The following is a 24,706-nucleotide window of genomic DNA, read 5'->3' on the forward strand; positions in this document are numbered from 1 at the left end:
CCCGGCACGCCCCGCGCCACCCGGGCCGGAAGTGAGTGAGCACTTCCGGCCGCCATCCCCGCGGCCCTGACACCTCGGCGCTCTCCCTGTCCCGGCTTATTCCTGCCATCATGAAGGATGTGCCGGGCTTCTTACAGCAGAGCCAGAGCTCCGGGCCCGGCCAGGCAGCCGTGTGGCACCGTCTGGAGGAGCTCTACACGAAGAAGTGAGCACCGACGCGAGGGGCCAGGGCCTGTCCGAGACCGGCCGTGGGCGCCGGGACCCGAGGCGGGGAGGGAGAGTGTGGGGAGAGTGGACGGGCTGTGCCGGGGAAGGCCTGTGCCGTCCTGAGGGTGGCGGCCTGGGACGCGGAGGGCCGGAGCGGGTTCACTGCCTTCCTGCGCTGGGCGCTGGCACGGAGGCGCTCAACTCTCCTGGCGCCACCACAGGGGTTCGGGGTTGGCCTGTGCTTGAGCTCTTGATTCGGTCAGAGCACACTTTCCGAGCCAGAGTGCCACCCTGTGGGGAAGCAGCTCTTGGAGACTTGTGTCTAGCCACGCCATGGTGCGAGTGAATCCACAGCTAGTTTTCTTACCGTCTGAAGCCAGTGAGCCGAGGTTTTCCTTTGATTCTACAGCTGATCACGCAGGGTGCAGCCACTGCCACTCTCCCATGGTGTCCACTTTCCATAATATTCCACACTGGCTTTGTGCCTCCAGAGATCTCAGAGTTTAATTCCCTCAGAAACAGGGTGAACTTCAGAACGATTTTCTGTTGCTAAGCACCAACCTCTATTTAAATGAGTAAAGTAAATCGTTAGTTTTGGCCTAGACCTTGCTCATAGGGAAACACATCTGCTGTAGGAACCTTCCTGATGGATATTTAGCATAGAGTCTTTCACAGCATGTCTTGTTTGTTATTAATGGTGTTGGGCATTGAACTTAGGGTTTCACACATGCCAGGCAAGGGCTCTGCCACTGAGCCACATCCCAGCCCATGCACAGCATGTTTTGATGCTGTTCAGTAGCCTGCAAATAGCAGTTTTTTGGAGAAAAGTATTAGTATTTGGCAAAAAATTGCTTTGTAGGTAGTATTTGTATTTATATATATTTATATTTTTTAGTTGTTGAACCTTTATTTTATTCATTTATTTATATGTGGTTCTGAGAATCAAACCCACTGCCTTACACATGCTGAGCAAGTGCTTTACCACTGAGCCACAACTCCAGCCCAAAGTACTTTTTATTTTTTAAAGCATTTTATCTGTACTTTAAATATTGGCTTTTTTTTTTTAAGAAATGTGCTGTGTCAATGTCCTGCAAGTATATTATTAGCTTATTTCTTCCTTCATGTCCCATTCATGAATGAGGAAATTGAAACTTGGTTTCCTCAACTTCTTTGAGATACTCACCTAATGAATAAAAAAAAAAAGAGACTAGATTTCAGTTTAGCTGTCTGATTCCAAAACTCTTGTTTCCAGTTGAACCTCCTGAATTTTTTGAAGTAGTATAAACAGAAATTCTCTGTTTCATAGCTGGGAAACCTGTGTTTTAGAGTAAGTCAGCTCTATGTGACATAAACATTGAGTGAAAAGAACTGAGGTCTATTACCATCTGTACTAGCCTTCTTCTATGCAGTCAGGACTGGTCAGCTTTGTTATCTGCTGGAACACTGAGGTTCCAGAGGTCTCAACTACCTTTTGGTTGATTATCTGAAGGGCCTTGTGTTTTCCAGGTTATGGCATCAGCTGACACTTCAAGTGCTTGATTTTGTGCAGGATCCATGCTTTGCCCAAGGAGATGGTCTCATTAAAGTAAGTGATTTGTGTCATATGAATATATAAGAATATACTCAAGGACTTTTCACAATAATAGATGATAATGATAATGAACTACACATATTCAGAAATAACTTTGTCTCCAGGAATGTTGTGAGGAGTTTGCATATTTATTCCTACTCTTCACATCAATGTTGAAAGACAAGTAGTATTCTTATCTCTTTTTCTTTTTTAGTGTGGAAGCAGGCATAAGGGGTTAAGTAATTTTCCATAGGTCACAGCTAATAAGCCACAGAAGAGCATTCAGTTTCTAAAATTCTAAACCAGGGCTAGTGTAGCCCAATGCATGAAGTATGTGCTTTCCATCCCCAGCACCACCAAACCAAAAAAAAAAAAAAAAGAAGCAGCAGCAGGCACAATGGCATACGCCTATAAACTCAGGAGGATAAGATCAAAAAAGATCCTGAATTCAAGGCCAGCCTGGGCAACACAGCAAGACCCTGTCTCAAAAAGTAAATAAATTTCAGGGGCTGGGGATGTGGCTCAAGCGGTAGCGTGCTCGCCTGGTATGCGTACGACCAGGGTTCGATCCTCAGCACTACATACCAACAAAGATGTTGTGTCCGCCGAGAACTGAAAAATAAATATTAAAAAAAAATTCCCCCTCTCTCTCTCTCTCTCTCTCTCTCTCTCTCTCTCTCTCTCTCTCTCTCTCCTCTCTCACTCTCTCTTTAAAAAAAAAAAGTAAATAAATTTCAAAAAATAAATAGAATTCTAGCCTAAAATACTGTCTTATAGTGTGCCCTGGTAAAAAAGAAATTTTTTAATTGCTGCTTTTGGAAAACTTTCTCAAAAATGGAAAATAAAAACCAGTTAGGGGACACAGTAGGAAACAGAAGAGAAATATTGCAGTAGGTCATTTTCTAGGTAACCCCTTTACTCCTCTCCCTCACCCGTGTCTGACTCTGCTTACACAGACATCTGTCCTGAGTAATGTAGAAGACAGGGCACCTTTTGTACGTTAGTTGAGAATGGGTAGTTGGAGTGGGGACTGCACATATCATGCTGCCTCAATAATAGAGCACTTTTAGAATTTTTTCAACAGGAGGAATAATGAGGATACACACTATTCCTAGCCCTCTTCAGATCCCTAACAAATCCCCATGGGTGTGTTCACACATGAAGCCTCCTCTTTGAGGTCTTTCCTGACAGCTTACTCTTTGATGACATTCTCTGATTTTGAGTTAGATATTGTTATATTATAGCCAGCTTATAATTATAGCTTATTTCTCCTGAATATGTTACTTTATAGTGCACATAGTAAAGGTTTCTACCCACCTTATCATCATTTTTTTCTTTTTTTTTAGTTGTAAGTGGACACAATGCCTTTATTTTTATTTATTTTTATGTGGTGCTGAGGATGGAACCCAGTGCCTCACCCGCCCCAGGCAAGCGCTCTACCATTGAGCCACAACCCCAGCCCCACTCTCAGTTTTTATACCCCTCAGTTTGACATTTTTCTACCCAAGGAATTTTCAGTTATCTGTGAGCCTGAAGATTTTGCTGAGCATTTCATCTTCTGAATCATGTGGAAAATGAAAAAAGAGCTGGGAGTGCTTGTACTTGTCTGTAATTCCAGCAGCTCCAGAGGCTGAAATAGGAGGATCATAAGTTTGAAGCCTGCCTTAGCAACTTAACTGAGACCCTATATTCAAAATAAAAAGGACTAGGGATATAGCTTAGTGGTAAAGTGCACCTGCATTAAATCCCCAATCCAAAAAACAAGTCCTAAGACAGATCTCAATACTTGCACTCCATGATTTTACATTATAAAGACATATAGTTCACAATTATTGCTATGCTTTGCTTTCTTTTTTGTCATTTTTCTTTTTAGTTATGCATGACAGGTGGATGTATTTTGACATACGCATACGTGGAGTATTACTTCCTACTTGAGTGGTTATACATGATTTGGAGTTAAACTGGTTGTGTTTTCATGTATAAACATAGGAAAGTTATATCCAATTCATTCTATTGAATTTCCCATTCCCATCCCTCTCCCGTTACTTTCTTATCTTTAAATCACTTTTACACACATGACAAAGAATTTGTGCAACCTCAGGTAATGTGACATTCAGGTCAACATACTTGTTTTCTTTTTTCATGGATAAAATAGTCCTCAAAAATCGTTCAGAACCAGCCCACATAATTGTAACATGAATGGTGTTCATGAATTTATAGTCACCAGAAGAAATTTTGAGTTCCTGGACTTGGTAGACTTCTTTGTTTAAATAACTCCAAAAAGGGCTGGGGATGTGGCTCAAGTGTGTGGCCTGGGTTCGGTCCTCAGCACCACATACAAACAAAGATGTTGTGTCCAACGAAAACTAAAAAATAAATATTCTCTCTCTCTCTCTCTCTCTCTCAAAAATAAATAATAGCTCCAAAAATTATTAGAGGTGTTAGAAAATTAAAACAGTGACAACTGGGCTTCAAGGAATGAAGAGGTGGATGTTTGGTGTGGAAGAGAACATTCCAGATAGGAACAAATTACACCGTGTTTCAAGAGTACTTCTGAAGGACACAGAGTGGGAGGCACTGAAGACTGGTGTCTGTCCTAAATTTTTAATGTAAATGAGGACGATGTCTTTGAAATTGTTCCTGTAGTACACAGGTTACTTTGTTTAGCTAGATGTGTTCCAGATGTAAATATCTAACTGCCACAGGGACATTTCCAATTTTCTCCCTGCATATCCATAGGAAGTTCAGGTTCTTCTTATCCAAACTGAAGCTTCCTTCTCCCACACGGGGCATTCCCTTTTCCTGCTTCTCTGGTCACTAGCCCAGGGGACACTTCTTTGACTAGCTGACATCTGATCAAGTCTGATTCAACTTACTGACAATCGTCTCTCAGACCCTTTATCCATCCTCACAGCTGTTGCTCCCCTCTGCCCTGAACTGGTATCACTTGTCATCTTCCTTGCAGTCCTCTCTATCCTCAGTCCTGCTTCCCTCCCTGGTTCAACCTTGCCTTTAGAACTGAGACCAATCCTCAGTGCCTCCCACTCTGTGTCCTTCAGAAGTACTCTTGAAACTCGGTGTAATTTGTTCCTATCTGGAATGTTCTCTGCCTCACCAAACATCCACCTCTGCAACTGTTCTTCATTCCTTGAAGCCCAATTGTCACCACATGGGAATAGCCTTTGGATCCTCACATTTGGCTGACCTTCTTATATGCCTTTTTCCATTTCTCTTAAACTCATGTTATTGTCATTCATTCATTCTCCACTATCCCAGGAGACCCCTGAAAGCTCAGGATTTACCTCATTCTGTGTCTGCAGGCCTAGCCAGGGTCTGAGGATGTAACCCAGTGTATGTGAGTGGCTAAGAAATTTAGTAATGAGACATAACTAGCCTATAGCCTTTTAAAATCTGAAGGAACTCTGTTCTGTTGGATTAGTGGACATTCCAGGTGGACAGTTTTTTGTACTTGGAGTACCTTGGAGAAAGAATATAGGAATTGGTCTTTAGAACAGTATCCTCATTTCCAAAGCCAGAAGGAAACCCTGGTGGTGGGTTTTGTTTTGTTTTGTTTTGTTTTGTTTTGTTTTTAATAATACATTGGTAGTCATGTATATGAGCTTAAGTTCTAAGGTGGGTGTCCTGCCATCAGCAAACATGTATGCAGCACTTATTCTGTGAGTAAGTACATGTGGTGAGCATTGTGGTTTGGAAACCCAAAACTTGATAAGAATGGTGTTTAGAGTCTGATTTTGCCCAATGAAAGACATCCTGTACTTACTCTCCACGATTGGTTCCACAGCTTTATGAAAACTTCATCAGTGAATTTGAACACAGGTAAACTCTTTTTGTCACTTTTTTATTTTGCAAATGAGTCCACTGATACTCCTTGACACTCAGAAATGGGGTATTTTATATTTTAGGGTGAACCCTTTGTCCCTGGTAGAAATAATTCTTCATGTGGTGAGACAAATGACTGGTAAGCCTCACTTTATTTCATAATGGAGAAGATTCAAATGGTAAAGTGCCCTTCAACTATAATTTAATTGAAGTATAATTGAATAGACATTATCAAGCCCTAAAGACTATCCTGCCTAAATGTGTCTCAGCTGCTAGAAACATACTATTGATGAGTCTTCTGACTTAGTTCTTTTTCTTCTAGATCCTAATGTGGCTCTTACATTTCTGGAAAAGACTCGTGAGAAGGTGAATGTGGGATCCAAACAATACTTTCTGGACTATTTGTGACTTACAGTTTGTGTCCATATTCTTAGAAAGCGTTCATCTTCCAGCTTGCGGTTGGGTTACTGCACAGGTAGGGGCTCGCTTTGTGGTTGGTTGGCTGTCCTGGTTTTTGAGACTCCACTGTGCTTCAACATCTTCAGGTGAAAAGCAGCGATGAGGCAGTGATCCTGTGTAAAACAGCAATCGGAGCTTTGAAGTTAAACATTGGGGACCTGCAGGTCACCAAGGTGAGATTCTGTAAGAGATTTCTCTGACTTAAGAGTGTTTATTTAAAAATACTTTTGAGGTTACAGAAAAGTTGGGAAAGTAGCACCAAAAGCTCTCATGCCTTTGGCCCAATTCCCCATTGCTTTTTACTGCCTTTGCCTCATCTTTCTGAGAGTGCATGCATACTTTTTCCAAATCATTTACAAGTAAGTTGCTGATATGATGCTCCTACTCGTCATCAAAAGAGCACTCCCTGTGCCCCTATTTGTCCCTCTTCTCAGGACTTCCAGGACCTCAGCTGGGTTCACTATGACCAACGGCAATATCCCCGGCACTGCAGGTCATGTGCTGCTCCCCCATTCTCTCTCTGCCCCCTAGATTGTTGTTGAAGTCTCCTGTCTGGATTTATGCCTTTTTTATATTCACTGTTATGCAATTTGGAGAACAAGTGTCAATAAGAGTGGCAGCAAAAACCACACATGTGGTTAGTCCACCTTATTTAACCGGAGCCTGGGTGTATTTTTTGTTTTGTTTTGGTAATGATAACATTAAAGAAAATTTAGCAATAATAATTAAAGTGTTCATGTTCTCATTGTTCTCATTGCTTCCCAGTCCTAGCCCATATGCATACTTGTTACACTTTGTTCTAAAGTACTTAAGACACACCAAAAGCTATAGAGAACTGTAAGGAATACTGTAATGAACACTCTTCTGCCCCAGCCAGCTCAGGAGCACACATGCTCCTCCCCAACCTGACACTTTCAGTCCTGCTGCTTCTTCCTCACTTAGTGGGTAGATGAGTGTCACTGAGTCAGAGTTGAGTCACTGTGTTGTTATGTGTAACCAGTTCATTTTTACTCGTATGTAGTGGTTCATTGTCTAAGAGTTTCACAACATACATATCTGGTCTCCTGTGAAGGGATTTGGTTACTGATGGCTTATCAGCCATTCCATTCATGTCTTTACTTCTGTAAAATTGCCTCTGTCTTTTGTCCATTTTCTATTGTGTTCTACCAACCAATTTGTAAGAGTTCTTTATATTTCCCTGGTCATAATTCCTGTGGGATTACGCATGCTATAATTGTCTTTTCCTAGTAATAAGTTGTCTTGGGGGTGTCATGGTAACTGAGACAGGAGAAAAGGCAAGTTCTGGGAAACGTAGTGAGACCATGTCTCAAGATATATAGGATTTCGGGGGTAATTCAGTGGTAGAAGCACTTACCTAGGCCTGTGTTCAGTCCCCAGTACTACCAAAGAAAAATACACACATACAATAAATATATACGAATATTTATATATCACCTATGTACTTTTTGCTGTGTTTTATATAAATTGAAGGTTTGCATTTCTCCATGTTTGCCTTTGTGGCTTGTGCTTTTCATTTTTATATGACATTAAAAATCTTTAAAGTCAGAAGACAACTTTACTACTTGTGTGTAGGAAACAATTGAAGATGTTGAAGAAATGCTCAACAACCTGCCTGGTGTGACATCAGTTCACAGTCGTTTCTATGATCTCTCAAGTAAATACTATCAAACAATCGGAAACCATGCATCCTACTACAAAGATGCCCTGCGGTTTCTGGGCTGTGTTGATATCAAGGATCTGCCAGGTACGTGGCCTCTATGGTTCATGTCACACTGGAGCACGTTCTCATGTAGCAGCTGTAAGATGGCAGGGAAGCTTGCCCACATGAATTCATCCCTTTGGGAAGAATAGGTGGAAATATTTCTTTATGCTTTAGTTTCTACATCATATTTGCGTGCAGCATTTAATTCAGATGACAAGGCTGGTTCCTCCCAATCCCTGTGCTCCTCCTCCTCCAAGTGTGTTGTTGTCCAAGTCAGAAATCTTATGGGAAGTACAGCAGTGTAAGTACTTCCTCATCCCCTGCAGGATGACGACTGCCTCAAATCCCTGACGCTGAGACCCTTGTTCTGAAATTGAATCTCAGATCCATGGGAATGAATTATAGTCGTTAAAGGGCCTGAGTGTGGAAATAAGAAACCAGAGAATTTGGGGGAAAGTGCAAAGAGTGTGTATTTAGAAAGATAACTTTTACATAATTTAGATGTTTCCCACATTGTATAGAAACCACCACTTCTTAAATACGTTGATGAAGTTTTGATTGTAGTATCTCAAAGTGTATTGAAGAAGCAACTAATGCAGTCAAGAGGTATAGGACTGGGCTGCATGGGAAAGTAAGCAAATGAATCATAGTTTGGAGGAGAGGGGCTGACTGACTGGGATGTGAGACAGTGGAGTGGCAGTGTGACTCCACAGCAGGTGAAGTGTTGGAGGAACTCATTACTTCAGGAGGTTGTTCACACTGAAGAGCAAAGAGATGCATATATTTAGGGGAAAAGTAATAAATGAACATTCTTTCCACAAAACTTGTAATTGTGATCCCTGATGTAATCCAGGTCAGTCCAGCACTTTAGAAGAATCAACCAAATGAATGCTTTGTGAGGTTACCCTTACCAAGAATGGCTTCTTTACTTTTTGTTATATGTGCTTTTTAATGCCGAACTGGACTAGTGTTTGTTGACTTGGGTTTGTTGCCGTAGTGTCTGAGCAGCAGGAGAGAGCCTTCACACTGGGACTTGCAGGACTTCTTGGAGAGGGGGTTTTTAACTTTGGAGAGCTCGTAAGTTGATCCAGGCACTGATTCCTTGGCATGGGTTGGGAAGGGGCACAGGGAGGAACTGGCCTTCTACCACCTGTACTGTCTGTCCCCACAGCTCATGCACCCTGTGCTGGAGTCCCTGAGGAGCACAGACCGGCAGTGGCTGATCGACACTCTCTATGCCTTTAACAGTGGTGATGTAGACAGGTTCCAGACTCTGAAGACTGCCTGGGGCCAGCAGGTGGGTCCATAGGCTTCTGGCCCTGCTTGTCCTCTCACATGCCCACTGTCCAAGAGTGTTGGGCTAGCATCTTCCCCACACACTGCAGGCACCCAGGCGACCCTGGGCATGGAGGAACCGTGGCAGGCCTGGCCTCACACAGAACAAGGCGTCTCATGGGTAGTGACTGCACTAAGGTAGAGGGTGTGTGGGGGAACAGAACACAATGCACTTTTCATCTCTGCTGGGTGGAGTGGGTGTCAGAACCCTCCCAGCAGAAGTGCTGTGCTCTTTGTGACCATGGGGTGGGTGGAAAGACATAGGAAGAACTGAGCACTTTGCTGACAGAATGTGTGAGCAGACAGGTGATGGAGTAGGAGGAGGTGTGGTGGTGGGAGAAGAGCTCCAGGAGTGGGGCATCTAGGTGGTAGGGATTCTAATGTTAGACGCAGATATTACTAAAATGTTAACTGTGATGGGAATCATAGTTGTCTTGTTTTTGTACTTTTCTGAAACTTTAAATTTTCGCAAAGTTTACAACAACTTACACCAGTTGTATGCAATGGGGTAGGGTTGTTAAGGTGCTATGAAGAGGCAGAAGCGTCAGGCCCCATCAGGCCTGGCTGTTCCTGGTGACACATCAGTGTCTCAGCAAAAAATGTACCACTCAGAAAGAGAGCCGTAGCCAGGCATGGTGGGCTGAGGCAGGGGGATCACTTGAACCCAGGTCTTTGAGACCAGCCTGGGCAACATAACAAGACCTTCTCTTAAAAAAAGTGAGGAGGGAGGAAGCTAGCTAGCCATAGCAATTTAGAAGAAGAAAAGATACTCAGAGGTGCATGCTCCCTATGCCTGTCCAGTTCCTGTGCCAGGGTGTGAGCTGCCATTCGTGGTTTAAGCCACCTGTCCACTCTCCCTGGCTGGCTTCACCTTCGCTTCACCTCTGTGGAGAGCCCACACTGCATGGGTCTTGCAGAAAGTGTTCTCGGTTCCTTGCAAGTCAGTCTTTCATTATAAATTGATCACTTGCTCTTTGATCTGTGTGAACTCCAAGACTCGGGGTTCTCCTCAGACTGCACTTGCACTGTGCTCATAAGCAGGCAGTGCTACTAGGGCTGCCCAGGATAGGTCCTTTGTCCTCTACTAGCAGTGCCTTGTGCCACAAGTCTTGAAAGGCCTTCTAGTGTTGTCACATCAGTACATAACTCTTACAGATCACTTCTCTAGAGAAACAGCCTATCAGTCAGTCTTTTCTTAGATTTCGTAAGAAAGGGAAACTTCAGGTCACTTAACTGTTAATGAGCCTCAGCAGTCTGCAGTGTACATGTTTGGATCTTCCCCGCAGCTTTTTTTCCATCCACCATTTAGGAAAAAAAAAAAAATTGAGAACCCAGGTAAGGTCACTTGGTGAGCCCAGACATGAGAGTCAGCTCCTCTTTCTGTGCTTCACAGCCTGACTTAGCAGCCAATGAGGCACAGCTTCTGAGGAAGATCCAGCTCTTGTGCCTGATGGAGGTAAGTGGCACCAAAGCCACTGTTGTGCTTCAAGACCTCGGTCAGTGAGCAGTGAGTCTCCCATCTCCTGTGTGGTGTTTCTTCCTCATTGCCCCACTCCTCATCTTCCCATAGCTGGGACAGCCCCTCAGACAGGTCTTCCCTCCTGGGTAGTCTGAGCTGAAAGAGCTGCCCCTTCCTCCCGGTGATATGGCTCATCCTCTCTGGTCTAGTGCTTGTCTGTCCTTCCCCACCAGAACGCGAACTTCCTCGGGAGATGGAGGTTCTGTTTTTGGTTCCCCACAGTGTCCCCTGGTCTTGGGATACATGATGGCTTCAATTACCTGTTCAAGAAAGAAGTAGTGGCTATTGTTGAAAATTCCTGCAAAGCTTATTTTCACCTTTAACCTTATTAATAAGCGCTGAAAGTTTGTTCCTAGTGGTAAGACATATGACACATTAAGAAAATTTTATTGTATGGGGTACTCAGAAGATGATCTGTGTTTTTAAAATGTATGTACCTATCAGATCTCAGCCCATTTTTGTTTGGAAAAACAATTTTAAGTAGTTAATCAGCGTTTTATTTTTTTTCAGATGACTTTCACACGACCTGCCAACCACAGACAGCTCACTTTTGAAGAAATTGCCAAAAATGCTAAAATCACAGTGAACGAGGTACAGTTCTTAGGCTTGGGGTATCACAGCAGCAGAGCTGCCATCTGTCAGAGCAGGGCACTGGTATCTGACAGGAGCCCTCCCACACAGGTGGAGCTGCTGGTGATGAAGGCACTCTCGGTGGGGCTGGTGAGGGGCAGCATAGACGAGGTGGACAAGCGAGTGCACATGACCTGGGTGCAGCCCCGCGTGCTGGATTTGCAGCAGGTGAAGCCACTGAGCCCCTGGTTTGCCTTTGTTGGGTTGGGTTATGTCTGCGCTGTCTTGGTTTCATGGGGACGGAAGTCACTTAGGAAGAAGGCGTCACGGTGCACATGGTTTGGGGAATGGATTATTACTGTGGGGACTGAAGCCTTTTCTTAGAACCCAGTTGATCCAAGCCTAGGGTCTGACTCTACACTTAGAAGTTTATTGTGACAACGGTGTTGGTTGTACTGATAAAGCCTTTTAATCTTAAAAAAGTCTTTTAATCTGAAAATTGGTGCTCTGATCAAACATGTTCCTGGTTTCATGATCTGAGCACAAATCCATCTTATTCATATTTGCTGGAAGTTTAATCCTGTGGATTTCCTCTATTCTTGCCTGTTTTCTTTAATGCAAGTTTTCTTGTGATAAGAATTGTCCTGGGTGATCCCATTGCACACCCCCACCCCAGCTCTGATATCCTCAGTTCTGCCCCAAGAATGAGTTAGAGGTTAGACCTGCCCCAGTTGGCCTGCAGCTCCTACATATCTTAATGCTCATGTGGCCCTGATTTGCCCTCAGATCAAGGGAATGAAGGACCGCCTGGAATTCTGGTGCACAGATGTGAAGAGCATGGAGATGCTAGTGGAGCACCAGGCCCATGACATCCTCACCTAGCACCCTGGTGCCCTGTGGCCCCACCTCACCTGGGAGGCACTTCTGTGGCCCTGAAGCTGGCAACAAAGATCTGCATTGAATTGGGGTGTGGATTTGGATCCTGTTGGGAATAGGGACTACTCACTGTAAAAATGGTGGACTGTCATTTATGGGAGCCCAGCCACAGGGGAAGGCTCTTAGGTGGGGGTGTCTTAACCTGCAGTGGGGTAGGGGTCTCCAGGCCTCAGGAGGGAGGGCAAAAGTGAGTGGGAAAGCTCTCAAGTCTGCAAACACCCCAAGGTGGGTCTCTGTCCCATCCACCTATGTGTGCATATTTTCCAGTGCGTTCAGGATGTTTCTGTAATAAACGCCTTCACTTTACCCTGCTTATGCTTCTGTTCTTGGTCTTACCTTTCAGGACAAGCCTGTGCCTAAAGAGATGAGAAAGAAACTAGGGAGGGCTTGGTGGGGATGTGGTCTTGGCTCCCGTCCTGCCACATACAGGGGACTGGGGTAGAGCCTTGCTCTTGGCTACCAAGCAAGTAAGTTGTCTTTATCATCAGGAGAGACACGAGGGTGTCCATTCCCTCCTCAAGCCCACTCAGGATTCCTCTCAGACATAGGTTTCCACACCAGTGCCACCTTTCCTCACTGGTAGCCGGCCACTTCTGTACCCCAGCATGCCCCGTTGTTGACACTGAACCAGCTCCCAGACAGTCCAGTGTTGGGTGTCTGCAGGAGACTCCCTGCAGTGCCTGGGCTGGACATGGGTACATGGAAGAGTCAGTGTGAACAGCAGATAGAAGAAGGAGTTTAATGTGCTTTTCTAGGACTGCCCAGGTGGCCACAGGGCCTTCATGCTACAGAGCTCTTCTTGTAACTCTCCAGATGGGATAAAACCCAGCCTGCTGGAACCAGGAAGCTCACAAACATGGTCGAGATCCCCACAGCCTGCTCCTGGTGGAGGAAAGCACATGAGGCCATGAGGCCTGGTCACTGAAGGAGACTGCCTGCCACTGCCCCCCCCACCACTCCACTCCCTCTGACTCAGCCTACTGTGTTTCTCCCACATGCCTTCAGGCTGTTCATGTGTACTCTGTACTGACATCTGCTGTTGTCCCTGAGGGTGGCCTTGAAGACCCGGAGGAAAGCCCTGGGCTCTGGGCCCAAGACCCTGGCTGCTCTCCACAGTGGGACAGCAGTACACACTCCCTCCAATACCTGTGGCCCCACAGGCAGGGTGCGTGCTGTACGGAATGGCAGAAACAACTGGGATTTAAACTGCTTGTAAATAAGCACAGGCCTTTCCATGAAGGATAATTCCGTTCAGAAGCCTGGTGGGGAGGTCAGCTTCCACCGGCTGCACCTGTGTGTCTGTGCCTGTGCGTGCCTGTGCCCCGTTTGTGCAGAGGGACCCCACCTGGAGCCACGCCTTCTCACTGGCTGAACTTAGAGAGCCCCGACCAAATTTCACTTTCAGTTCCCCCCTGAAAAAGCCAGGGTCAGGCCTCCCACCCCTCTATCTTTCTAAAGCTAGATTGAGGGCGGGGTTAGAGTCCCTCCTGTTGACTTTAACCCCGGAGGCTTAAAGGCATATGTAGCCTGGACTCGGGTCTTAGCTACATGACCTTGAGCAAGTGACCCTGTAAACCTTGATTTGTTTATTCTTAAAACACTGCTCTGGAGTCAGACAGCAAGGTCCGCACAGCATTGAGTGTCCTCTGACCACTGGCCTTTGCCAAAAAGTGAGAGGCCTGAGAAGCGGAGCCTGGCCCACCACTGAACTCGGCAGCCACTTTGGGAGGCTGTCCTGCAGGAAATGGCTTTAGGACCCCTTTCCTGGCATTCAAGACAATTGTCTTGACAGAAGCACTGACATCCAGCACCATGGTCGCCTCCTCATTAATAGCCTGGACTTGTGTTTTTGCCCCCAAACCTAGGAAATGGGCCAAGTCCTCAGAATGACCTACTGCTGTCTTAGAGGTCACTTACCATAGGAGAGGTAGGTGTTCTGGCCGGCTTGGCAGAGATGTGGGCCTTGGGAACTGCCCAGCTTCGCAGGGGGGCTTGGAACAGCCGTGTGATAGGGAGCAACCTCAGCATGGTTCTGGGGCCGAGTTCCTTCCCAAGTCAGCTAGGTGTCCCGAGGGCTGAACGTCCTCTGCTCACTTGGTGTCAGGTCTTTTTATAGCTGGAAGGAAATGCAACTGTCCCCTCCTGTCACAGGGCTTGGCAGAGAGTAGGACTGGGAGAGGCCTGGCCTGGTGTGCTGTCCCCATATGACACCAAAAGGCTGTGAGCCCTTAACAGTGTGGATAGATGTAGACCTTTCTAGAGAGAACTGTCACTTATTTGAGGAAAAGGAGGACCTCAGTGATAGAGAAGGTCCAGAGGAGTCAGGCTTAAGAATGCAAGAAGGAGAAACTGATGGTAAAGGTGAATCTTAGCTCTTAGGGTGCCAGCCCCTCAGTACCATGCAGTTTCTGTAAAATTCTCCAACCTGTGGATTCCTCGTGCGGCCCAGCCTCCCCTTCTCATATTCAAGGAGAGCAGGCACTGACCGCACAGCAGAGGAACAGGGTGAGGAGTAGACACTCTGAGTGCCAGCTATGGGCCGGGACACTGTCTGTGCCCAGTTAAGGCACCCAGGGCTGAACATGCTGGGCTGTCCAGTCCCAGTGCACAGGCCACTGAGCAGGCTCCATAGCTTCCCAGGCTTGCTCCTTGCTTCTGCAGATAGTGGTTGTCCATTCCTTTGCACTGCAAACAGTATCGTACACCACCGATCCAGTCTCTGTCAGTGCTAACCCCACTGTTGCCCTGGGGGCCTGTCTACACTGCCTCCCCACAATTGCCATGAAATGCAAGTTCAGTTCCCCAGCGTAGTTCTTGGCTGCTGGTTTCCCTCCCTCCTCCAGCCCCTGCCCGACCTCCGGTGGCACCAGGCTTCTCTCATTCTCTCTATCCACCTCTCCAACCTCACCTGGCCATAGTCCAGAGAGCCTCAACACCCCCAGCTGCTCCTCATTAATCATGGTGTCTGGAATCTGTTAGTACGTGCTCAAACCCCACTGCAGCAGCCTCAGTGCCCCCTGGAGCTTACACTCCAGGTCCTGCCTACCAGCAGCACCACACCCCAGGGAACTGGTTCCTCACCCTCCCCAAGTCCCACTTCAAACATTTCTTCCACCCCAGCTCGTGCCCCAGCACCAGGTCTTGTCACTGCCTCTGCTCCACATCCCCCAACAGGCTCCACTGCCATTTCCCACACAGCACACTTCCATCCCCATTCTGGTGCCTTCGTGTTCTCATGTGTCTCAACCCATCAGGAGACTTGATTCAGATGACATCTCCTCAGATAACGTCTTGCTCACTGTCTGCTTCCTACCTAGAGAAGAAGCCCTGTGAGGCTGTGTGTCCACCACTGAATGTTTGGGGCCCAGAGCAGCAGAATGTGGCTTAGCTGAGTTTTCAGTCAGTGTGGGACAGTTGGGGCATCGGGATAGATGGATAAGGGGATAGATGGAGTGGGTTGGTGGGTAAGTGGATAGATGGGTGGGTGGGCAGATAGATGGATGGATGAGTGAATGTGTGGGTGGATAGAAGGATTAGTGGATGGGTGGACAACTGGAAAAGTTGATATAAGGATGTATGATGTTTCCATCATGAGCCAGGCACTGTGCTAGATTCAGGAGATGCGAAGCTGAGTCAGGCATGAGAGAACCTGAAGGGAAGATGCTCCACCATCAATGATGCAGGATATTGTCATGATGGTAATAAAGGCCACATCCCAGAGGGTGTGGGAGACCAACCTTACACGTGACTGGGTCACACTCCCCGGCTGGGTGCTGAGGCGCTCAGTCACAGAAATGTGGTCAGTGTCTCGTGCATGGGTGTGTCTTGCTACAGCCCCAAGGGTGAAGCTACACTCACCTGTTCCTTTGTAATATAACCCCTTGCCCTGTTTAAGATAGAATCTCCCATGGAAGTGTCTTGTGTGTGTCCCCTTTTCTTACTGTGCCCTGGGGTGTGGCCTACCCAGGTGTCAGTCAACCTGCTGACAGTGGACATCATGAAGATACTCTGACCCCTGGCCTCATTTGAATAGCTTCTCCTCAATAAAAGGGGTCAGCGCGTACTCTTGCTCTCTCTCTGCGGACCCTTAGGTCAGAGGAGCCGTCACAGTGACCCCAAAGAAAAAGGTATTGTGTCTCTTGTGTGGTTATTTCATGCAGCCCAGTCAGCCCAGTTCAACTGGAGTGACCCCTGAGCCCTTTAGTCGCGAGAACAGAAACCCGGCAAGAGGGTACTCTGGTCGTTTCCAGACCAGATTAGGGGACATCTTACCATACCAAGCATGTGGCCCTCAGCCTCATCCATGGCCATCACCAGCTCCCCCAGACTTGGGCATGGTAACTACCCTTCCTGAAGACAGTCATGCCCTTGTCAGCTTATTTAGAATGATGGTGACAGGGAGCATTATTTTTGCTCCTCCCCAGAAATCACATCGCACTCTAAATGAGGGGCTCCTTCCAAGGCTCTCCTCCTGCCTCCCAGGACCCAAGCCAGATAGTCTTCCTGGGACTTTGCTTCTCAGGAAGGGACTAGTCCCTGGAGGCCAAGAAGGGAGAGTGTCCTGAATGTTATCTCCGGTAGCACTGGGCTTCTGATGCCAGCCTCGGGTCATGAGGGCTCTGCCTCCTCTGTGGTAATCCCTTCCTCGTGAACCTTTAATTATAGTCTTGGGGTCCAGCTAGGGATAAGGCTCAGTACCTGAGCATTTGCGCAGAGGATCATTCTCCCAGCAGAGCTGGTTCTTCTTTCACAGATAAGGACTGCCTCTGGGGGTAGGGGTGGGGGTCCATTTCTGCCCTCCTGGACCTCAGCTGGGTTGGGTGTGGGCAGTGGAGATGCTCACTGTACCCCGGGGCATCGTCAGCCCAGCCTTGTGTGGGTGAGGCCCAGTGAGGGCCAGGCCAAGGGGCAGTGCAAAGAGAAGATGCTGCCAGGAGGGCTTCACAGGAAACTCCAGCCCCTTATCAGGCCTCCTGACCTCTCTGAACTTCCAGAACTTTCCAGGCACTACCTGGCAGGCCTTCCTCACTCCTCTAGTCACTCAGCTCCTGGACCTTAGACCTCTAGCTGTGAGCACTGGGCCTCACCCTAACCTGCTTTTAGTCCCCAATTTGAGCCACTTGTGCTAACCCAACACCCAGACCCCTGCTGCCCTCTGCTCAGGGCTGCCACAGATGGGGATCACGTCGCAGCTTCTCCCTCCTTCACCCCAAGACCTGGACCCCTCCTTTCCCAGGCCTACCTTTTACTTGAAGGAAAACAATGTGCCCAGGGAAAGGGGAAGTCAGCCAAGTAGGCTACAGGGTGAGGATGAAGGTCCGGTGTCGCAGCCAGGGAAGCTGAGGTGGGGAGAAGGCACATGGCCGACCAGGCCCATCCAGCTCGTCCTGGGGTTCTCAAGGTGTCTGCTGGGCAGAGTGGCCCTGCTGCTGGGATCTGTCTCCCCTCCTTCATCCAGGCACACTCAGCATGTACCTGTGGAACCTGCCCTGGACATGCCCCTGGTGCAGAGGGGACCACCACCCTGCACATGTTCCCTGGCAAAACTGTGAGGCCCCCTCAACCTGCAGAAAACCCTGGGAGATCTGAGTGGACGTCATGGGCACAGGGCACCACCCTGTGTCCAAACTCGGAACCACAAAGCGGCTGGAGAAAGCTGCTGCAGAAGGTGGGGGCGTGGCCCTTGGTGGGGGCGTGGCCCTGGCAGCAGGGGCCCCAGAAAGGATGTACATGCACTAAGCACTTGCAGGGTGTCCTTTATATACTCACAGACATTCTCACTCATGCATACCCATCCTCTCACACACACACACGCACATGCACGTAGCACATACACACGCACACACTCTGCTGGTTTACTTCTCTGAAAACTCCTGACACAGTAGGCAAAACCCAGCCATCAAAGAAGACAAGCTCTTCTGACTTTTCACCTTTGCCATAGAAATAACATCTATTATGCTTCCTCTTCACTGGATGTCTATCTTCAACAGAAGGCCGCTTCTCAGAGTGTGGTCACTGGAGCAGCACACGGAAACTCTTTTCTTTTCTGCCACGCGCCCACCTTCTGCTGCAATACATCCTGTATTTTTTCTTTTTCTTTTTCTTTTAATTTTTTAGTTGTAGTTAGACACAATACCTTTATTTTACCCATCGATTTTTATGTGGTGCTGAGGATTGAACCCAGAGCTCTGTGACCACTCCACCACTGAGCCACAACCCCAGCCCTATTTTTTCTTTGATTTCACTCCTTATGCTATCCTTTACTTCACTTATCAATTTAACTATATACAATATGAACTCCTTCTTGGACATTTATTCTACTGTGTTATCAGTGGCTTCTGTTGTTGAAGCATTTTGGATTGTTTGGGGTGCTTTATTCCCTTGATTTTTCATTCTCTCTCTCTTGCCCCCCCCCCTTCTCTTCTGCAACTGGCCCCTATGGTCCTGCTAATAAAATCTTGGACAGGTAAACGGTTGTTTTGGCTTGTTGAGTTTATGGAGCTTTTTCCACCCTTCTCTACGGGGGCCATCTGGAATTTCAGATATTTTGATATCTTGGCCTATCTTAGGTGATCACCCTCTGTGGCTTTCCTGAGAACTGTTTCCACAGAGCTTTTCTGTGGTATTTTCCTGACTTTGGGACTGCAGTAGGTTAGGGGTTAAGTTTCAGAGCAAAATGAGGTCCCAAGTAGAATGAGGTTGCTTAGGTCTTTCAAGTGCAGTTGAGGCCCACTGTGAACTGCCCACTGCTAACAACATACTAACATGTTTTTGAAATGCCAGATTCCTTGGACCCCAGTAGACCTCCAGGAGTCAAATCCGATGCAATCACACAAGGGTCTTTATTGCAACCTCTAGCCTAGACTCACAACCATTTCCAATGCAGCGGTCCTGAGGGTGAGTCCTGACCCTTAGTTCAGTGAGGATTGATAGGTTTTCTTGGGGATATTCTATGCATCACAACATCACACAGCAAATCATTTCACACCACAGGAAAATCAAACAACAACTCTTAACATTGGTTAGCACATTCACTGGTGGGAACAAGTCGGGTAAGAGTGATTGGTTAGTTCAAGTGGTGGATAGTTTGAACTGATTGGTTTAGGCCACAGGGGTTATGAGAGTGTATATGCTAAACGTGCAGGGTTGCCTTATCAAGTTATCAATCATCAAAACTACTGTGAAGGTCACCTGGTATTTCAGGTATCTTCCCTGTCTCACTCTGATTGGTGGTTGCTAGGGTGTTGCTGTGGGTCTTCGGGGTCAGGTATTAGGCCCCCAAACATTCTTTGGTGTTTCCAGGAACTAGCATCACTGAATCAGGGACACCTGGCTCTGCAAATATCTCCTGTTATTTACAAACAAACAACTCAGCAGGGTGGCTACTGCCTAGGAATGCTCTATGGGTTTTTTCAAGGGCAAGGGTCATGCCCCCACCCTCTGGAGAAGCCTTAAGGTAGAAGCTGGTTTCTCAAAAATGGAGTCTCATCAATTTCCCATTTTCTGTTTTGAGGCAGGTCTGTTTGTCTTGTGTGGTGGCCATGCTATCCAGCTGCACAGTTTTGCAAATCTAAAAGAGCAGTTCTCCAGCTTGATTCTTTCTTAAACTATTTTTATATATCAATTTTGGGAATGTTGTGAATGGAACACAGGGCCTCACAAGGCAAGTGCTCTACCATGAAACCCTGGCCCCGGCCCAACATCATTCTTTCCATGTTGGACTTGGTTATCCTCATCCTTTGCATTTGTCTTTGTCTGAGAATCAGCTTTTGGATTCCCTAACTGAAAAACCTTTTGGAATTGTGGTTGCTATTGCTCTGCAGCTGGAGTCAGCCTGGAGCTCGCATTGTGTGTATCTGTCCTTTGTTGGACATGACTCATTCTCCAGCGACCTCTCCACCTTCTGTCCAGAATGTTCAGGGTTTTCATGAAAATGTGTACATCTTATGCTTGATATTTCTTTTTTAAATTTTGTTTTAATTAGTTATACATGGCAATAGTGATACATGCATTTTGACACATCATACATAAGTGTGGTATAACTACGCATTCTTCTGGTTGTACATGGTGTAGAATCACATCCGTCATGTAGTCATACATGCACATAGAGTAATAATGTCTGATTCATGCTACTCTCCTTCCTATCTCCAACCCCTTCCCCTCCCTTCACTCCCCTCTGCCTAATGCAAAGTACCCCTGTTTTCCCCTAGTCCCCCCACATTGTGAATTAGCATTTGCATAGCAGAGAAAACATTTGGCCTTTGGTTTTTTGAGACTGGCTTATTTCGATTAGCATGATATTCTCCAGCTCCATCCATTTACCTGCAAATGCCATAATTTCATTCTTCTTTAAATCTGTGTGTGTATACATTGTGTATACATAAGTATACACAATGGAGGCTCACCACCCTCTCATACCGACCCAATATTTCACAGTCTGCATTCTTCCCTGCCCAAAGGTATATCACCACTCCTTCATACCAACCCCACCCTTAACCACCCACATTTAGGACCCTCCTAGCTCTAATCTCTGAGCCTGCCCCATAAAAGTCATGGAACCCAAACCTGTATTGCCTCTATTTGTCAGCTCTCACAAATAAACTCTCATGTGTTTCTCTGCCTGGTTTCCGTCTTTCATTTCTCATCTTCTGGTTCCTTGTTTTCCTTTCAGTGCTAACCACTGAGCAACATTCCGGCCTCACAGCAAGTTAGTAACTGATAGACCCATCATGTTTTTCTCTTAAAATTGGGAGGCACCTCGCCACAAAGCCATGAAAAGCTAATTTCAGCTTTACTTTAAATTACTGCAAATTCTGAACCTGCTTGGAGTGCCTGCCCGTGCCTTGAACTCACCCCTGCCTGGCTCTCTGACCAGACAGCAGCCCTCTCTGAAACTGTAGTGACACCTCACAAATCTTGGCCTTCCCTGGCCAGATAAGGACCCTTTCTGAGGCTCTAATGACCTTCATAAATTCTGATATTAGGACCAGCAAAAATGTAAACTGCCATTTGTGTTATGCTCATCAGAGTTTTGTTATCTGTAACTCCCCTTTGTGTAAATTTCTGGGCTATAAAGCTGGGCTGCAGGAAAGCTGCGGCTGCTGTCTTGTTCCCATGGCTTTGGGTGGGAGAGGCAGCCCAGCCGGTTGAAATAATAAGCTTGCTTTAATTTAATTTTAATTGGAGTCAGCGGTCTTTTCTTGCATCCTGGTCTAACAGTATCAATGGTAATTTGTGGAAAGAATAATAGCTGAAAGAGGAATGGACCACTTTCATTTTTATTTCATACATATTTGTATTATTAGAATTTCTTTAAATCAACACATTCAACTATTGCTTATAAGATTGAAAATAATGCTTCCATTCCTCATCCCTTCCTATTGAGTACCCCTAGTCCATGCAAAAGCAGCCACCATATGCCCACAGAGTGTCAGGCACTCTGCTAGAGGCAGTTAAGTCTCAGCTCCTGGAATTCCACAGAGGGCTGCAGACATGAAGCACAGAATTGCAATACTGTAATACCAGATTCATGGGACCCCAATAGACCTCCAGGTGCCGAATCTGATGCAATCACACAAGAGTCTTTACTGCAAGCTCGAGTCTGGACTCAACCGTTTCTGACACAGCAGTCCCAGGGAGTGAGTACCAGTCCTTTGTTCAGTGAGAATTTATAGGTTTTGGGGGGGATGCTCTATGAATCACATAACATCACATAGCAAATCATTCCATTCCGCAGGAAAGTTAAACAAGAACTCTTAACATTGATTAGCATATTCACTGGCGGGAACAAGTTGGGTAGGGTGATTGGTTAGTACAAGAGGGGGATTCTTTTGAACTGATTGGTTTAAGCCCTGAGGGGTGTACGTGCTGAACTACATGGTTTTCCAACATGTAATCAACCACCATAAACTACTAGGGGGTCATCTAGAATCCCAAGTATTTTCCCTGTCTCATGCTGATTGGTGGTTGCTAGGGGGTTGCTATGGGTCCTCACCTAGCCTAACTGAGTCAGGCGACACCTGGTGCCACAGGTCTCTCCTGTTATTTGCAGACAAAACTCAGCAGGGGGGGTTGTGCTTAGGAGTACTCTGTGGGTTTTTCCAAGGACAAGGGTCATGCCCCTTTCCTTAGGACAGGCTTTGAGGGAGAAGCTGCTGTTATTTATTTATTTTAAAAAATGGATGTCACATTAGTTTCTCATTCCCCCCTTTGTCTGGAAACTTGGGGACCAATTATGGTTCCCTCAGTTGGAGGTTTATCTGGGCAGGCCCTACAACTTGGTAGGATTTTCCTTGATAGTGGGTATGCAGAACCATCATTGGAACTGTGTTTACTCTGTCCTTGACCAAAGCCACTAGCTTGTTCATGAGTAGTCCTATTAAGGTTGACACTAGGGTAATTTTAGAGTAAACAGTAACCCTCAGGGGACAGTCTTCAACTTCCCTGACTCAAAATTGGCCTCCTGACTCAATTTACCTATCTACACTGTCTATCTATTTCTGGCTTCATTCCCCCCTCTAATTTTAGGAACTCCTTATTGCTGTAAGAAGAAGGGGCAATGGTTCATTCTGGCTACTTCAGAGGTGAAAGGGGGTGTTGAACTTGAGGGGGCTCGAGGACGTAGGGGACGACGTGGGGGATGTGAGTTTCCTTTTAGAAGTCAGTTTGGTTTGAAGTCTGGTTGGGGAAGAACAGGTTGTAAAGTCATCTGGGGATGGGTGTTTCTATGAGAGAAACAAAACCATGAGTACTGAATAAATGTTGCAGCAGCTGGAATATGTCACTATATAGAAGTTCCCTCACCAGGCTATAACATTCCCAGTTATCAGGAATATAAACATAACATTTAACTTTTAGTGTTACAGATGTCCTTCCCCATAAAATACAGTTTAATAATTTAATGTCATCTGATCTTGCAAAATCCTTTTACTAGTATGACCTCTGTGTCTAATAGAGAAACCTTTAATTCTGTTATTCAGGGCTGGAAAATCATACTAGCAAACACCAAGCCTACCTGTGTAGATTAGGAATATCTGTAGGCCTTAAACTAAAAACTTACTCTGGCAGTTCCTCTTGATAGTTTCTTTTGATAGTTATCAGGCATTCCTGCATAAGAATCTCTTTTGTAGCCTCTAGTCTTACTTATTCTTGGGGTCTAACACAAGGTGTAAAACTTAAGTTAATTTAACTATTATTATTATTATTATTATTATTTAAAATGTCCAGGAATAGCTGTGTTTGGGTTTTAACTGTCTTTGTTAAGTGTTTAAGATGAAGCAGTCAAACTGACTTTTGTTTCTATCTATTGTTAACAGTCAACCAAGTTTCCAAGGGAATCCTGGGGCTTTAGAGCAGCTTCTCAGATCTGCTAGTGCCATTTGTGCTAGGATGAGTCCAGGTCTTGCTTGACCATGTGGCTTCACTCGGAAGCATCAGGGATGTCTCCCTTCTCTAATGACCCTCCTTTTCATAGCAAATGCAATGATTGGCTTTCTGTTCTCCAGTGGCCTCATTAATCTCCCTGATCGGGAGGTTATGTGGCCCAGAGTTGCAAAGCTCTTTACAGAAGTCCCCTGTTCCCTGGATTCAGACTGACTCAGAGGGCAAGAGCCAAATATTGGTTTTCTTGGCCCTTTTAATTTAATTTTAATTTTAAATCTTAATCTTAAATATCCAGCAAATCAATCTCACCAGAGTACTGGGCTTTAATGACTATCTCTCTAGTCATTAAATGGCTATCTCTCTGCTATCACCTGTAGGTGATAACTTATTATCTTAAATTAACCCAGGTTTTGTGTTCTTAAAGCAGTACCTCTGCAAAACATTAATAGGCAATCTTTAGACCATTTATAAGAAAGCTACAAAATAAAATTACAAGAGTAAAAACATATTTAGTTCATGTAATATATACCTTGAACTTTGGCAGAGTTGTACATTATATCCCCTGTTTGAGATCCTAGTAATCTTGACAAAAACCAACTTTTGGACACAACTTTAAATGTACTGAAATCTGGCCTACTTCTTTCATACTCATTCTCGCATGCATTAAGATGGGACACAGAGCCTTATCTCAGGTAAGGTGGGGCTCTTCATAAATCTTAAGTAAAGTGCTGTAGTTCTGAAGCTGATCTTTGTTTTTTAAATATTATTTTACAAAGTTTACATAAGTTGTTACTCAATTTCACATGAATATTAGCTAACACAATATGATCACATCTAAAACATGAATTAAAGGAAGGCTGAAAGCTTTTAACATTTTGTGAAAAGTAGCAAAGTACTTTTGTGTTTTACAATTATTAACCTTTACACAGATTAGGCTCTCATTAACTTAAAAATACATTTAAATTGTACCCCCAGTTTATAAAGTAACATAAAACTTTACATATCTTATTGATAACAGGTCCAGTTACAGAACATCAAATGGTATAAATAAATCTCCAATATGTTTTTCTTTTAAGCCTAAAATTACCATACAACTTTAGAACACCAGCTTGATATAATGCTCTTTTAAAGCTTCTACCTAACAGACTTATATACCTGGAAGATA

The 24,706-nt window shown here is 45.6% G+C and overlaps 2 protein-coding genes across 2 annotated transcripts; one reads left to right on the forward strand and one right to left on the reverse strand.

Moving 5' to 3' along the window:
- Positions 1 to 20: 20 nt before the first annotated feature.
- Positions 21 to 12,465, forward strand: Psmd13 (proteasome 26S subunit, non-ATPase 13). Its single transcript, XM_005341609.5, has 13 exons — positions 21 to 205; positions 1,714 to 1,792; positions 5,580 to 5,614; positions 5,701 to 5,756; positions 5,940 to 5,983; positions 6,163 to 6,249; positions 7,670 to 7,841; positions 8,797 to 8,876; positions 8,971 to 9,096; positions 10,528 to 10,590; positions 11,164 to 11,244; positions 11,335 to 11,451; positions 12,010 to 12,465. The coding sequence occupies exons 1-13, from the start codon at positions 111 to 113 to the stop codon at positions 12,103 to 12,105; spliced, it is 1,131 nt and encodes a 376-aa protein (XP_005341666.1). The 5' UTR covers positions 21 to 110; the 3' UTR covers positions 12,106 to 12,465.
- Positions 12,466 to 12,884: 419 nt separating this feature from the next.
- On the reverse strand, positions 12,885 to 14,293 carry LOC101958081 (cytochrome c oxidase subunit 8B, mitochondrial-like). The gene is made up of 2 exons (XM_005341610.5): positions 14,077 to 14,293; positions 12,885 to 13,041 (listed from the first exon to the last, which is right to left on the reverse strand). Exons 1-2 carry the CDS (start codon positions 14,185 to 14,187, stop codon positions 12,940 to 12,942), a joined length of 213 nt encoding a protein of 70 aa, XP_005341667.2. The 5' UTR covers positions 14,188 to 14,293; the 3' UTR covers positions 12,885 to 12,939.
- Positions 14,294 to 24,706: the final 10,413 nt, after the last annotated feature.

The sequence above is a fragment of the Ictidomys tridecemlineatus genome, chromosome 4 (assembly GCF_052094955.1).
Source record: "Ictidomys tridecemlineatus isolate mIctTri1 chromosome 4, mIctTri1.hap1, whole genome shotgun sequence".
NCBI lineage: Eukaryota > Metazoa > Chordata > Mammalia > Rodentia > Sciuridae > Ictidomys > Ictidomys tridecemlineatus.

Bases quoted from the DNA above. Each gene is read 5' to 3' on its own strand.
- Psmd13 (XM_005341609.5), top strand. From the start codon at position 111: ATGAAGGATGTGCCGGGCTTCTTACAGCAGAGCCAGAGCTCCGGGCCC. The intron at 5,757-5,939 runs GTAAGCCTCACT...TTTTTCTTCTAG, and splicing joins TGTGGTGAGACAAATGACTG to ATCCTAATGTGGCTCTTACA. The intron at 9,097-10,527 runs GTGGGTCCATAG...TGTGCTTCACAG, and splicing joins AGACTGCCTGGGGCCAGCAG to CCTGACTTAGCAGCCAATGA.
- LOC101958081 (XM_005341610.5), bottom strand. From the start codon at position 14,187: ATGCTGAGGTTGCTCCCTATCACACGGCTGTTCCAAGCCCCCCTGCGA. The intron at 13,042-14,076 runs GTAAGTGACCTC...TTCCTCCACCAG, and splicing joins GAACACCTACCTCTCCTATG to GAGCAGGCTGTGGGGATCTC.